Consider the following 16,449-nt stretch of genomic DNA (forward strand, 5'->3'; position numbering starts at 1 on the left):
CTCCTTCCTTCCTCCAGGCGCTGGGCCAGGTGGGCAGAGGCCCGTCCCTGGCACTTTGTTAGTCACAGGTTTGAAGTGCAGGGGAGGGTTGGGGAGGGAGCAGTGATTGGTGTGGGGTGGGAATTTGGGGATTCTTTTATCCCCTGCATCTCAAAAGCTGACAGGCTCTTGAGGGGTGGAAATGACTGGTAATTAGTGAACCTTCTCCCTGCACACTAAAGACACACTTCACAGTCTGCGTGACCTCTGCAGCTTGGTGAGGCTTTGTTATGTAGATACTCTTAATTGGGTGAGTCACTTACTGCAAACAGCTTTGGGAGAGAGCACCGTGGGCTGTTTCAGGGAGGCTTCCTACCAGGGGTTCTAACTCAGGAATCCGGGATGCTGGCAGCAGTGGCCTCTAAGTAACTCCACCGCCACTGGTAGAAGTGGTCCCCACATCTGGGAGTCAGCATGGTGAGCTTTTAGGGGGAATATTAAGTGTTGGTCTTTGTCGTCCTCCTCCCTCTGTCCTTCTCTTCTTCCCAGTTTATAGATGGCCTATTCTGGGCAAGGCTGGGAATATCTTGAGATATAAACTGGGTTCCCTACATTCAAGGAACTGATCACCTAGTTGGGAAGAGAGGGACAGAAATAAATGTACATAGCAACACCAAATAGCAGGCATTAATGCCAGGCACATGGGAGAGGCTATACAATGATGTTTCAGACCCCGGAGCAGAGAGCTGGAGCATTGGAGAAAGCTTGCCAAAAAGGTGAGCAGCACTGGGAAGGGGTTTGGGATAGGGGCTCCCCAGGACGAGGAGACTTTAGGAACAAAGGCATCGCCCGCCAGGTCACTGTCACACCCGAAGTCCTGGCTTATCAGATGCACAGAGCACAGTGGGGGCATGATTCACCAGGTCCTCAACGTGCTGCATTTACATTATTGTCACATGCTGATGTTGATCCTAGGGTGTCCCATCTGCTGCGTCCCTCAGGAGGGCACAATGCATGTAGACTTAAATGCATCAAGTCCCCCTGCCCCTCCCCATCAGGTATTTTGGTGAATGGCACCATCTTGGCTCCCTCATCCTCGACTCCCAAACAGACATGAAGTCTTAGCAATTGGGCTGCAGTCTCTTTGCAATCTCTCCCTTCAGGCCCTCACCACCCTTCATGGCGAGTGGGGCTGCACTTTCAGAGCCTGTGAGGACACTTTCCCGTGCTTGCTCTCCCCCTCCTAATCCATCCTCCCCACAACTGTGAGACCAGTTGCCCTCCACCACAAATGTGAGCACTTTACTCCTACTGTGGTCACGGTTAGGCCTGTGTAGCTCTTTATGATCTGGCCCTTGCCTGCCTCTTCTGAGCTCTCCCCATCTGCAAGGTCACCAATGACCTCCCTGTTGTTAAATCCAGTGGTGAACTCTCTGTCCTCAATTTACTTGACCTCAAGTAGCGCTGGACAAGTTAATCACTCCTTCTTTCTTTTATTCCAACATTTTATTTATAAAAAATTTCAAACTTCTAAGAAATTTAAAGAACGGGATAATGAACGGCCAAGTCCCTTCCCCTAGACTCTTCAGCTCTTAACATGTTACCATGTAACATGTACCCCCCCACACGCACGTACACACACACACACACACACACACACACTTTTTTCCCCTTGAACCATTTGCAAGCTGTAGACATCTTGATGTTTATCTTAATTTCTTCAGCTTGCATCTCCTAAGGAAAGAACACCTCTTATGAAACCACAATACAGTTAGCACACCTGAGGAAAGTAATGTTAATTTAATATCATCAGTAATATCATCAAATGGTTCCAATTTAAATATTCCCAATTGTCCCTAAAATGTCTTTTTAGCTTTTTCCTCAGTTCCAGTAGCTAATAAAGGACCATGCGTTGCACTTGGTTGTCATGTCTCTTTAGTCTATTTTAATCTAGAACATTCCTCCCTACCTCCTTTTTTCCCCCTGATGATATGACATTTTGGACAGTCTAGTCCCATTCTCTCTCTCTCTCTCTCTCTCTCTCTTTCTCTCTCTCTCTCTCTCTCTCTCTCTCTCTCTCTCTTTATTGAGATATACTTGATTTACAATATTATGTAAGTATAGTGATTCACAAATTCAAAGATTATATTCCATTCAGAGTTATTATAAAATATTGGCTGTGTTCCCTGAGCTATACAATATATCCTTGTAGCTTATTTGTTTTATACATAGTAGTTTGTACCTCTTAATTCCCAACCTCTATCTTACCCCTCCCTGCTTCCCTCTCCCCACTGGTAACCACTAGTTTGTTCTTTTATATCTGTGAGTCTGTTTCTTTTCTGTTATATTCACTAGTTTGTTTTATTTTTTAGATTCCATATATGTGATAACATAAAATATTTGTCTTTCTCTGTCTGATTTATTTCAGACAAAGCATAATACCTTCCAAGTTAGAACTGTTGTCTTGAAGGATGTTCCACTTTTTGGATTTGTCTGTTTCCTCATGAGTAGATTCTGGCCAAACGTTTTGGCAGGAATAGCATGTGGGTGGTGTGTACTTCCTATTGTATCCCATCAGAGGTCGGTATTGTCAGGTTGTCTCACCCTTGGAGATGCTAAGTTTGAGCTCTTGGGTAGGTTGTGACTGCCAGATCTCTTCACTGTAAAGGTATGTTTTCCCCTTTGTAATTTATAGGCAATCTGTGGGAGGATACTTTGAGACCATGTGAATTTCCTGTTCACCCAATGCTTTCAACATCCCCTGATGATCCTTGGCTGAATTGGTCATTATGTTGGAACTCCATCTCTTTGATCACTTTCTTTTCTTGGTTTCTAGGGCCTGACTTGCTTTTGGTTTCTCCTTACCTCTCTAGCCGCTCATTCTCAGTCTCTCTGTGGTTCCTCCCCTTCTTCTTGACCTCTGACTGTTAGTGCTCTAGGGCCCAGTCTTCAGATCTTTTTCATCCTCTCGCGTGGCTTTCAATGCCATCTGAAAGCTGAGGACTCTGAAATTTCTAACTCTGGTACAGATCTGTTTCCTTCACTTTCATATGTTCAGCTTCCTCCTTGACATTTCCACTTACATGTCTCAAAGTCATACCAGACTTCTTAGGTCTAATGATCCCCTGATTCCCCCCTTCCCCTAATCTGCTCATCCATTTCAGTGTGACAGCTCCATCCTTCTAGTTGCTCAGGTCAAAATCTTGGAGTTATCCTTGATTCCTGTGTTTCTCATACTCTCCATGTCAAACCCATCAGGAAATTCTGTTGATGCCCTCTTCAAGATATACCTGGGTGCTGTTCCCTGTCTCCAGGATTCCTGCCATAGCCCACTGTTTGGTCTCCCTGCTTCTGCCCTTTCCTGTCCCTGGTCTGTTCTAAATACAGCAGCCAGAACAATACTTACAAAATATGGGTCCTCTGCTCAAGCCTCTCCATCTCATTTGGAGTGCAAGCCCAAGTCCTAACTTCAGCCCATCAGGTGATAGACGATCTGCCCCCCTCATCCCCGCCCTACACTCTGCCCCATGATTTCATTTACTATTATTCTCCCCGTTGCTTACTCCACCCCAGCCACTCTGACATCTTTGCTGTTTCCCAAACCTGCAAAGCAACCTCCTGCCTCAGGGCCTTTGCACTTGCTGTTCTGGCCGCCTGGAACATTATTTTCCCCCTAGATGTCCACCTGGTTCTCCCTTGCTTCCCACAGGTCTTGGCCTAAATATCACTTTCTTAGTGGGGCCTTTTGATCCCCCCGTCTACCCCTGGCACTTTTTATCCCCCTTTTCTGCTTTATTGTTCTCTTACTTAGCACCACCTGACATACTCTGTATTTATTTGTTTGTTATCTATCCCCCTACTGAAAGTAAGCTCCACAAGGGTAGAAGCTTTGTTTTCTTTACTGCTCTGTCCCCAGAGTAGTGTCAAGCATACAGCCAGCACTCAATACATATTTTTGAATAAATGAATTGAATGAATGAATTTCCAGTACCTCAGGAAAAGTTATAAACCCTCTGGGTTCCAAGTACCAACAATCTATAAAGTGTCTGCATTCTCTACTGGCCGGTAGTAGCTATTGTAGTAGATGGGCGGCCAGGGTGTGTCTCGGATTGCGGTTCAGGGCTCAGATCATAGCCATGAGATGGAACCCGTGATTCTCGCATTGGCATGTGTCTCTTGTGTATGCACTTACGTGTGTGTTTGTGTGCATTTGTGTGTCTGTGACAGTCTGTGCCAGTGCAGTCATGTATCAAGGTTAGTGATTCTTCTGTGTTTTCTTCTCCACGAAAATTGCAGATGCTTTATAGAGCTGTAGAACTTCTGTGTGCCTGTGAATGTCTCTTCTTCCAGCTGCAGCATCTTGAGGTCTCAGCCCACCTGTGCTCTGGAGCCATCCAAAGCCTGATGCAGTTGTCCTGGGATACTCATCTTTCTGGCTGGGGTGACTCTACCCTTGGAAGCACTTGAATTCAAGTTCACCACTCAAGCACAAGCAAAGTGACAACACGACAACACAAGACTAAGAGAACGCTCATAGCTTTTGCATTTGCTGTTCCCTCTGCCTGGAAAACCCTTCTCCCAAGTCTTCTTCCATCTTTGGCTGGTTCCATCTTATTATTCAGACTTCAGCTCAATTATTGCTCCCCTTAGAGAAGCCTCCCCAGAACACCCCACAGCTGTCTGAAGCTGTGCGGTTTGGGCATCACAGAAGCATTGTGAGTGGGGCTGAGGTCCGGTCCATGCTCTGCTCATCCAGGATTTCACAGGAGAAAGGCTCTGAACTTCTCACAGAGACCTTGGACATTGTATCTAAATTAGCATCTCCACCCCGACTCTCTCTCACATTGTCTGCTTTTGTCTTCATAGCACATGTCAACGCTTTCTGAGATTATGTATTTCACAGACTTGAACTTATATTATTTATCTGCTTGTTACCTGTGTCTTCCATGTAAACCTCATGGGAGTAAGGACTGTATCTGTCTTGGTCCTTATTCTACCCTCAGTGCTGACACATAGTACGTGCTTACTAAATATTTACTAATGAGTATATTCGTTCTTCTTATTTTGGGGAGATGTACACACTTACTTGTATTCTTATTTTAGTAATAAATAGCTCCTTAGATCAGTTAGTCTACGTTTAAGGAAACTGAAGATGTTAGGAGTGAAAGAGTCTCCACGGGCACCCAACTGGTTGGTAGCAAAGCTAGGTCTTGAACCCAGGACTCTGGCCACTATAAGCCTTGACCAGCCATTCATCTGACCCTCAGCCTCGGGTGCTGGTGGTGCCAGGTGCAGCTGACAGCTGTTTTGCCCCTGGCTCAGAGCTGCAGAGAGAGCTGGGCTTCCTTTCGAAGAAGTGGGAAGAGACGCTAAATTAATACTGGTAAATCATGCCAGAACCCTCGTATGCACATTATTATTATTGCCCCCCCATATATTCTAAAATAATCCCTGTAAATAATTATAAATCTCAGTGACAAATTTTTTCTTTTATTTCCAGGAACACATTTATTCATCCTAATCTCTTCAGGGGTAGGACAAATTGGAGCACTGGGTAGTGAATACAATTTGCAAATAGGCAATAAAAGTAGAGAGAAAATTAATATGTATTCCTCAGCACTCTAAAAGGAGAGGAAGAACATTAATAGCCATTTCCTTGCAGATATAAGTTTGAAAATGTTATTTCTGATCCATCAGCGTGGGGCTCCACATGAGGAAAATGGTTACAACGTGACAAGAAGTGATTAGATGTGAAATGGCATCTTTCTGGCACTCCTCCCGTCTCTTTATCCTGTTCTTATTGGGACATAGGAGGAATCATGTTTTGTTCAGAAGATCACAGCTCTGGCCTGGGATCAGCTGCTCATTGGCTGGGTGACCTTGGGTAATTCCTTTCTACTCTCTAGGGCTTGGTTTCCATATCAGTAGCTGGAGTAGATGAAGCAGTGAATTTGGGTTATCACAAATCCTAATGACTTGAACGTACTTGAGAAAAATAGAGATGCTACGGTACCACCTACTGAATCAGAATGTCATTTTCTGAGTTCTATATATTTTTTTGTGACATGCTGAAAGTCTCATAATTCTTTTTTTAAAAAATTTTTATTGTGGTATAATTGATTTACAGTGTTATGTTAGTTTTAGGTGTACAGCAAAGTGAGTCATATTGAGTCAAAGTGAGTTATACATATACATATATCCACGCTTTTTTAGATTCTTTTCCCATATAGGCCATTACAGAGTATTGAGTAGAGTTCCCTGTGCTATACAGTAGGTCCTTAGTTATATATTTTATATATAGTAGTGTGTATGTGTCAATCCCTATCTCCCAACTTATCCCTCCCTACCCCCGCACCGGTAACCATAAGTTTATTTTCTACATCTGTAACTATTTCGGTTTTGTAGATAAGTTCATTTGTAGACTTTTTTTAGATTCCACATATAGGCGATATCATATGATATTTGTCTTTCTCTGGTTAGTTCCATATATTTTAATTGAGGTTGGGGGAGGTTCCTCAACCTCTAAGTGGCAGAAACTTTCCAAGCCAAGCTGGGATTCTGGAAGGGTAGTTGGGGCTTAGACACTGCTCCCTTCTTCCCCACTGGACAGTATAAAGTTGAACAGGTTCTTCTGGTCAAGGATCCCTTTCCCTCTCAAAAGTCCAATATGAGCCCCTCTCCCCAAGTCAGAGATGACCTTGCTCCTGAGCCCAGCTAAGGACTTAGAGTATCTGTCAAGTTCCAGGCAAATTGGGGAATAAGATTGGTTTCTCATTGCTATTTTCAGGATTTGTGAAAATAATGCTAAGAAATCAGCAGATGGCAGTTTCATTTGTAAATTCTTTTTTCCCCCTGCCTTTTCCACGCCAATCTCCCTCCTCTCTTTGTTTTTAATTACAACGTAGTATTTGCATGTTGCAAAAAATCACAGAAGCAAAGCAGAAACCCCTTTCCCACTCACCTTCCCCAAACCTGCTCACTTCCCCACTCCTTGCTAATGTTTGTATTTTAGTAGAGAGACAACAACAGAACCTTTTAAGATCTAAAGAGAAGGGAAATCTGAGGCACTGAGAATTAATAATGATAATAATGATTATGATAATAGTAAATAATAAACTAACATCTGTGCGACGAAGACTCATGCCAGACATTATGATTGCATTTAATATATATTAAAATTTTTAATTGTTCGGATTGGGAGAGCGGAGAGGTGTTTTGGAGTATAGATCATCCTCAGTCCCCTCACATGCAGAGAGGGGCCTGGAAACCTTCCCTCTTTCCTACACTTCCCAGACTCCTTCTTTTAGGCTGAAAGGAGGCTGCTTCGGCAACGAAGAGCATTTTGTATGCAGACATCCAGCTTTTTTTTTTTTTTTTTTTCATTGAAATCTAATGTGGTGAGTCTGAACTAGGGGCTGGGGCGTGATTAATTACAGCAACCATCTTAACCTGCTTGGGCTGAGCCTGAAAGAAACGAGGTCAGGCTGAACAGAAATTCAGGATAGAAAGGAATGCTAATAAAACTTTGTTAACTGGCCCTGTCTTTCTTTCAGCTGCTGATGCACGGAGTTGGAAGATTTAAGGAATCAGTTCCTGTTTCGCTGGTTCTGGCCGACCCCAGAATCAACTCCCTTGATTGGAAATAAACAGGATCTTCCTTTTTATCCCCAGGAATGTGATGGAGGAAGGACTCTAGGGGAAAAGGTCTCTTCTGCCAAAGAAGAAGAATAATAACAAAGATGACAGTGGGAATAAAATATTGCCTTCTTCATCAAGGGCAATAAGGAAGTGTCTAGCTATATGTGTTGAGCCTTCTCACTCTCCATATATGCATGTTAGAACTCCAGAATTCAGCCCAGGTTTGATCTGAACTCTTTCTGTTCTGTGGTCCTCTTGAGTGTACTATACATATTGGGCTACATGTCTCAATTTTGGTTTCAGAAAACAGGATTACAATTATAGCACTTCAGGTTGACATAGTACTGTAAATGTCTAAGCATGAACCTCTCCTAAAGGGTATATCTCTGTCATGTGTACCCTCAGTGCCTGGCACAGTGCCTGGTCCTTGGAAGCTGGGGCAGAGGGGCTATGGTATAAATAGGGTAAGGCAGGGGGTGCCTGCAGCTCCCTCTCTGTTGGCTGAGGAGTGGGGCAAGGGGACTGAGGAAGAACTTGGATGACTGCATGAACTTTCCCTTTCCCTCAGTGCTCTTGGGGCAGGGGCAGGAAGAGCTGTGTTCAGGGAGAAACCTCAACAAGACTCATTCCCCCTGTTGACTTTTGTAAACTCCTTGTATTCCAAAGGACTCATTTGCCCACTTCTGGGCCAGCTCCCAAGGGGAGGACCATGTTACCTAAAAAAACTTACCTTTTGCTATTTCTTTTTTTCTCTCCTTTATAGTTTCCCTTCTTTCTCACTTTCTTTTTTACCTTTTTCTATTTCTATTAAATTTTCCTTTTTGCTCAAGAAGGTGATGAGGTAGAAGAATGTCCCCTCCTCACTCTTCCAATCTTCCTTGGTCCAGGGATACAGATTCTTTTTCTCCTTCTCCTCTCCCTCCCCTTTGCCTTCCTTCTCCTTGTTCCTCTGTCATGAAGACTAACTTCCCAAAGCTGAGGGGAGTAGGGAGAGGTGAATCCAGTCTGTTTCTAGAGAAGCCCTTCCCCACTACATTCAGTAAAAAAATTAAATGTTTACTCTGCTCAAGAATTTTCAATAGCTCCCTATAATCATCAGTTTATATTCATTTCTGACATTAAAGTCCACTTTTTTTTTTTTTTTTTTTTTGCGATACGCGGGCCTCTCACTGTTGTGGCCTCTCCCGCTGCGGAGCACAGGCTCCGAACACGCAGGCTCAGCAGCCATGGCTCATGGGCCCAGCCGCTCCATGGCATGTGGGATCTTCCCGGACCGGGGCACGAACCCGTGTCCCCTGCATCAGCAGGCGAACTCTCAACCACTGCGCCACCAGGGAAGCCCTAAAGTCCACTTTAATCTGAGATATCCTGAACTTTATTCTTTGTGATTTCCCAATTCCCTCTTCCCTACAGTCAACTGGTCTTCCTGATGTGTTCACTTAGTTGAGACCAGAGCGGTTGGGGAGGCATTCTAGGCAAAACCAACAACTAAAAGGTGAGCAGAGGATGGGAGAAGCAGGAAAGGAGGCAGGAAAGGTAAAGGTTGATGGGATTTAAAAGATCTTGAGGGACATTAGTTTGATGATTTTGGGCTCAAGATTTTTGGGGCTGTATTATTAGATTGGGAGGAGGCCACTGAAAGATTTCAGGTAGGGTCAAATCGGGCATTTAGAATGATCGCCCTGGGGCTGTGTAGAGAAGGGAACAGCAGTGAGGGGGTTTGGAAAGGTGGCAAAGATCCCTGCTCACTTTGGTGTCATTGGTGGATAGTAGGGTCTGCAGAACAGACCTTCTATGCTCAGAAGACGCAGCCGTGTATGGAGGCAGGGGCGTGGGTGAAATGACCTCAAGCACCCTCCTCCTGGTAGGGGGAAGGGGTGGGGTTCCAGTTTCATCTCTGAGTAGGTGTCAGTTTATTTCCACATGTTCTCTCCTTCGGGTCAAAGCCCATCTAGAAAGGCCAAGGGGAAAGTTCCCCGGGGGAGGGTAGAGAATCACTTCCTTCTTTTCAGGCAGGAAAGGCAGACAAAAGTAGACAATGGACTCAGAGAGGGTGCATCCAGCAGAGAATGAGGGAGGAGCCTGAGGGGCTGGCCCGGGGCAGGAGGCCTCAGAAGATTCCCTTTGATCCCCCTTATCTCTGGAGGGCAAGCTTTCTTTTTTGGCCTGTGGGGCCTTTTGTTGCAAGCATTTCCTGGAACCCACCAAGGTAAACACAGCCAAGTGTGTGTTCTTACAGCTCCACTTTGCTGTGTCCGCTCCTCCCAGCAGAGAGAAGGGCAGGCGGGTCAACCCTCAGAGGTCAACCCCCACGTTAGAGTGCGTTGGCACCAGGCCTGAGAGAGAACCATGACGGCCACAAAATGCTGAACCAGTATCGTAATCATCACCGTCAGCTGCACAACCAGGGCCTTCTAAGTGCTGTTTAGACACAGGGACCAATGAAAAGTCCTGTGAACACCCCCTTTGATGGAGATGGGGAGCTACAATCATCAATAGGCCTACTGAGTTGAGGTCCCTGGAATGCCTGTGAGACCTGGAGTCTGGTGCGTGAGGACCCAGTTTTCCCTTCTCTATTAGAATGGTGCCTATACTCATTGGTATGAAGGGAGCAGGATGGAAAGGCTAGTTAAGGCCGGGCTGCCTCTCAGCTGCAATAAGGGATGGCTGATAATGTGACATTGAATTGGATTCTGGTGATAGCTTTGTGCATCCTGGTGCTGGAGGTATGAAGGCAAAAATACAGAGAAAATTAGGGTCCTTTCAGTTGAGAACAGGCATGAGCTTCCATTTACCCGTCCCGTGGGCCTAACTTCACCCAGACAGGAGGCAGCAGGGGCTACCCCTCACTTCCAAATGAGGCAAAGCTGTGTGTGGGGAGCTGACCCCATGGACGACTTCCAGCCTCACATTTAACATTTCCCTGTGAGAAGAGAGAATAAGGGATGCCTGAAATTTGGGGACATCATTCAGCACTTCTTCCCAGGGCGTATTCCTGTCAAGTGGGGTGCTATTAGCTGAGCCAGTGGTTTATTTATAGAAAAATTCAATTCCCTCCTCCCCATGCAAATGGGAACTCCACCCCATCAGGTGTCCTTTCAATCTCTCAACTGCCCTCTTCCCTTCAGAGTTGGGGACAGGAGTTCCCAATATGCCCCTCCTCCCTGCAGTTGAGGACAGTTATGTAATCCGGATTGTGAAATGGAGGACAGTCCTGGCTCTCCACACGCCCCTGGCTAACGGCTGCGATGGGGAGCCCGTGATGGGAGACCTCCCTGCTTCTCCATCCCCCAGTGCGCCCCTACCAACGCGCCAGGGCTCTGGGCATGAGATGGGGCTGCTATTCCCGTTGCCCTGACCCTTCCTGAGCCGTAGAGTCCGGGGGCGGGGCACGGGGAAGCCCGGCGGTCTCGCCAGTGAGTCGGGCGCGGGCGCTGTGGGCACCTGTTGCGGCGCGCAGGGCGCTGAATGAGGCTCACCTGCTCGAGGCCCGGCCCAGCGCTGGCGGCGGGCGCACAGCTGAGCCGAGGTTCAGACGCCCGGCCCGCGCCTCGGGCTTCCGCCGGGTCAGCTGACCACCCAGTGCGGAACTAATAGCCGCCCCGAGCTGCCCGCCGCCGCCGCCGCGCCTCTGCTCCGCGCTCCGCACTCGGTACAGCGCGTCCGCTCCGTCGCCATGGCTGGGCTTGTGGTCAGTGGAGTTCAAGTAAGTATGCTGGGGCCACCCCGCCCCCGCCTCGGCACATTTGGTCGGGCGAGGGAGCCCTGGGGTGAGCGGCGTCCCGAGGTTAGACGGGGCTCCCTGCCTCACTGTAGGGGGCTGCGTCGGCAGGTGGGGAGTGGCTCCATGCCCAGGCCTACCCGAGTTTGGTGAGCACGGGCTCGGATTTGCGCCTGGCACACCTCCTGGATGGGACGAGGGGGGAGGCCCCCAGGTCGCCAGGGTCCCCTCCAGCCCCAGCGCTCACTGACCAGGGGCCAGCCCGCGGAGCTCTCCATCAGGCCGAGTGGGTAGTACGCACAGCCCACGGTACTTTCCCGGGCCCACAAAAAAAGTTTTCTTTCATAACCAGAAGAAAAAAAAAGAACCTTGGTTAAAGAAACGTTTTAATATATTTGTCTGTACACCAGTGCTGTTGTAGAATATAAATTGTAGCTATGGGTTTTTATTTTCCCCCCGCTACCCCTCGGAGGAAGGAATCTATGAAAGACAGTGAAAATCGTGATGCATCCCTGCAGGCGCTGGGTTGGGGGTTCTGCTGCAGACTTGCTCCGGCTTCTGACCATAGGCCCCTAATCAGAGGTGGGTAGAAGGCTACAGTTCTACAGTTTTATTTTGGTCCTGATTTCTTTAACAGGCGTCCATGGGAAATGGCAACACTCCAGTTTCAACCCGAGGTGATAGACATCCAGCTTTACTTGCTGTCAGCCCTGTAGTGAAGCCTTAGGTGGTGTTAGTCATTGCTGGAGGGATGGACTCAGCCATTATGGGGACCAGGTGCCTTTTATTTGTTGGAGAAGCCAGGTGTCCCTTTTAAACTCTGATTAAGCCAGCCCTCCTCCTTCCCACCTTTCCCTGCACACCCTAGAGAAATGGTTCTGAGGTGTTGAGGCTCTCCCCTTGGATTGCCTAAGGCATGTACTGTAGGCAGAATTAGATTTTGAGGTTACTTTTGGGCTAAGGGAATGTTTCCCCTTCTCAGAGTTCAGAAGGGAGCAGACCAGGGAGGTACCAGCCTGGGAAGGAGGTTAAAATGATGCATCTTATTTAGCAGGCAGGGAAAAGGGGCTTTCTGGGAGTTAACAAGGCTGCTGGGGGAAGGGCTGGAGGAGAGGACCTCTGCCCAAGCAGGGTCCCTGACCCACCAGAACCTAGGTCTCTGCATTTCAGACCCAGGGTTCTCTGGGTGTAGCTTCTTGCAGCTTCATGGAAGACTTGGCAGTGGGGCTGCGCCTTCCTGTGCCTCCCTTTCCCTTTTTCTTCCCCTGTTTCCCAAACTTGATTTTTTTTTTTTTTGCGCCCCTTGATTTTAGCACATCCCAAACTGCCCAAGGACATTCACTGACCTGTGGGTGAGGCATTTTGGGCCCTTGGGGACAGTTCTAAACAGATGGAGCTGCCAGGGAAGGAGCGGAGCAGGCAGGTTGGGGAAAATGCTGTTGGGTCATTAGTGTGCCGTATTCTAAACCTCCTAGATCAGTGAATCTGAGTGGTGGCCTTGGGGTTAGGGTCTTTTTAGCATTCTCCCTCTTGCAGCCATTATAAGATACAGCACCTTGGGCTTCCCTGGTGGTGCAGTGGTTGAGAGTCCGCCTGCCGATGCAGGGGACACAGGTTCGTGCCCCGGTCCGGGAGGATCCCACAGGCCGCAGAGCAGCTGGGCCCCTGAGCCATGGCCACTACTGAGCCTGCACGTCCAGAGCCTGTGCTCCGCAACGGGAGAGGCCACAACAGTGAGAGGCCCGCGTACCGCAAAAAAAAAAAAAAAAAGATATAGCACCTTGAATGTGTATTACATGGTACTTCTCAAACGTGGGATCCTTATAAAGGGGGGGGGAACCCCACTTGTTGTGAAGTCCACAGTATTACTGTTTTTATTACAATATTGCTTAAGTATACAAACATAAGACCAGATAGAACTTTTTCTAAGTTCGTATTTAGAGACTTATAAGCCCCAAATAAAGGGATGGCTTAAGTGTGGAGATGAAAACCGTAACACCCGTAAAATTAAACAATTTAATGAGATGGATGATGTTCTGCTGAAACTCGGTCACTGCTTTCAGTGCTGCTGTAGGCTGACGGCCATCACCCTGGGTTTGAGGAGTTGCACAGACCTGTAACACCACACACTCGGGGATGAGGTGGTCCTCCCTACACGTTTCTCTGTAAAAATCTTTTAACATGGATCTGACTCCATTTGGTCTTCTTTTGGCTTGAATGCATCATTTATATTCAGTACGAAAGCCTCAATCTTCCTTTTCCACTAGCTTAGGATAATTAAAGTAGGGGCATTAATACAACTGCAGGTATAAATGCAAACTTGAAATTTGGGTACTGAAATCTCATACCTGAAAGACATTGGAATAAGAAACCCCTGCCACAGGAATATTGGTCTGATTCAATAACTATTTACCCAGTGGCCACTAGGTGCCCAGGACAGGGCTGTGTACTTTAAATATGTCAACTTATCCTATTCCTCAATTTTAACTTACAGGGTAATATGTGACTCATGGGGCTGTTTAATCAGGGTTGACTAGTTAAGAGCCAGGTGGTAAGCTTTTAATAAATGTTAGTAGTTACATTATTCTTAACACCTTTGGAGGTGGTTCGTGTTTAACTAGTTTATAGAAGAGGAACAGACTCCATGAGATTGTGACCCATCCAAGATAATACCGCTAGTAAGTAGGAGCACAGAGACCCAAATTCATGCCCAGAGCTGTTTCTACTCTCACAGAGCTTCCAGTACTGTGAACTTAAGAATCCCTCACCCCTGGGTGGGGGCAGGCATCCTAAAATGATCGCCTCTCAGTCTGACTACTACGGAAAAGTTCAGGAGCCAGACCATCCCAACTGCAAAGAGAAACCCTCAGTGTTCTGCAGTTTGGTAATTTTCTGCAGCTTCTGCTCAGAGGAGCTGGCTGTGTGTACATCTGCGTGTCCCACCAAGACATTCTTATTTTTCCGTCTGGTGTTCCTCACTGTAAGGGTCTTGAACTTGATATGTTTTCATTTCCCTGATAATGGTGTCCTTTTCTGCTGTAATTCCACGCAGGGTAGAAGTCTTGGGGTGCATGTTACATAAGGTAGGCAAACTAAAAGTACGAAACTTTGTTCTTCAGTTCACTCAACATCAAGAGAATTGACTAAATGCAATGACTTCTCACTTTGGATGGGCTCTTCTGTGCCATTTAAGATCTCTTAAGCTCTGTATCCCTTCTCTTGTTTGCTGAAGATGCAAACTATTTTTGATCTGGCTCTTCTGGCTTCCTGTTTTATGTTAGGTGGTCCCATGCTCCAGAAAGTTTCCTGACATCCTGAGAGGTCATGTCTTCCACTCAGGAGCACTTCTTGAATAAGTTTCTCCTCTCATTATGAGTGTTGGTTGCAGTGCCTGGCAGTGACTGCTTGCTGCTTTGAAGCCTTTTCCAGCCAATTTGGACCCTTCAACATGGTTGACTTAACTCACATCTCAGAAAGCTTCCAGTTTACCGTGAGGGTGGTCTAAGCATGCAGATGGCTTATCAAGTTGGTTTTCTTACAAAATTTTGGAGACATGGTCCTCATCTCTGTGGAATAGGAGCAAGTTGTGCTTTGTTTAGTTCTCTGGGGATATTGCGCTGTTAAGACCATGGAATAAAACAAGCTGATGGAATCCTTGTTAGACATATTGTGAATGATCCGAATGCTTCATGGTGATAGCTGTCCTTGGTGTTTGTTTGCTCTGAAGTGGAATCCTACAGGAGCAAAAGGGGAGCAAATGTCCCTCTTTCCCCAGGCTCTGACACTCTTCTGGGGCCTTCCACACGGTGTCATGAGGTAGCTCTAGACCTTTCAGCTAGGAAGACTCATCTTGAAGCCGAAACTTGATGATAGATGCACCACTGGATTTTGTTGATGAAGAAAATCCACATCCACGTGTGGATATTTAAGAATTCCGTGGCCTGCATGTTGGAAGTCCTTATTCCTGGTGCAAGATGTGGTCCAGGCTCTATCATTAAGAAAGATGTGTTATAGTGGGCAGGCCTCTGGAGTCTGTTTCCCTGTATAAAACGAGGGGTTTTGATTTGAGTCCCTACTAAACTTAGCCCTTGATGACCCTATGAGGAAAGAACTCAGTTCCTACATTGAAAGCTCAGCCTCTGCTTCATATATAGCAGAGGTCTTGAATGATTTTGATGTGTACAAGATGGTGGTGCATTTTGGGTGAAAGGGATGGGTCTTCAGGTGAGCACCTTGGGCCTTGGGACCAATGTGAACGTATAATACAGAAGAAGCTGCCGATGGAGTAGACATTTGAGTGATGGAAATCCCTAGATTCTCCAGTCTCTCCTTAGTGTATAACTTCCATCTCTGCTTGGAAGCAGGACTTAATTTGTTACACAAGGAGTTCTGAAGAAAGATGGGTCTCGTGTAGAAAGGGGAGAGGGTATCATATTGAACTTACAGCTCTTTAGTTTCTAGCCTGTATCTTCCTAAGTCAAAATAATTTTATTGGAGTCAGCTATTTTTCTGTCCCTTATCCCCAGTTTGTCTCCTCCAGGAATAAAGTTACCGAAGGAGAGTGAATACATGATGTTGTATCGTCAACGATTGGCCCCCATTGGATAGGACAGGGTTGAGAGATGACCTGAAAAATTGAGGGTGCTAGGGTGCAGCGTGACTTGTATTAGATTGAGCCACATGAAAGTACTGTTGTGTAGTTCTACAATGATCGAAATATTAGTAATTGATAGTTTAACCCAGTACCTGAGGATGCAAGAAGGCCACCATATTCTTGTTCTCAATTAGGAATCATAACTTCCCCACCCCCCTGGACACCTCTCTCTAATTCCAAGACATCCTTGTCTGTATGTGTAGAAAAATGAGGGTTTGCAGGGGGAAAGGATCAAGGCTACAGCCACGAATTTCTGCCCAGCAATTGAAGGTAGGGTCCTTTAGTGGGAAAGCGTCATGTACTGTGACCCACTGGCCAACTGGTCACTGGTTTGTCTTACTGGTTTTGGAATTAGTTGCCAGTCCTTCCTGCAGTGTGCTATCTGTAAAAGTGAGTTTCAGAAACTCAGTGCTCGGAGCAGTGAGAAAGCCCTCTGACCTTGTCACAGCCAGAAGTT

The 16,449-nt window shown here is 46.6% G+C and overlaps 1 protein-coding gene across 2 annotated transcripts in view; it reads left to right on the plus strand.

The window, feature by feature from the left end:
• The window catches only part of LRMDA (leucine rich melanocyte differentiation associated), a 1,257,159-nt gene that overhangs the window by 136,276 nt on the left and 1,104,434 nt on the right, over nt 1-16,449 (plus strand). The window contains exon 1 of one of the 2 annotated variants that reach the window (XM_032608115.1): nt 10,829-11,323. The exons of the other annotated variant lie outside the window; for it this stretch is intronic. Coding sequence (XP_032464006.1) covers nt 11,294-11,323 — 30 coding nt within the window. The 5' untranslated portion in view covers nt 10,829-11,293. Of the gene's footprint in view, nt 1-10,828; nt 11,324-16,449 lie in introns of those variants that run through there. 2 annotated transcript variants of the gene reach the window in all.

This window comes from Phocoena sinus, chromosome 16 (genome assembly GCF_008692025.1).
Source record: "Phocoena sinus isolate mPhoSin1 chromosome 16, mPhoSin1.pri, whole genome shotgun sequence".
NCBI lineage: Eukaryota > Metazoa > Chordata > Mammalia > Artiodactyla > Phocoenidae > Phocoena > Phocoena sinus.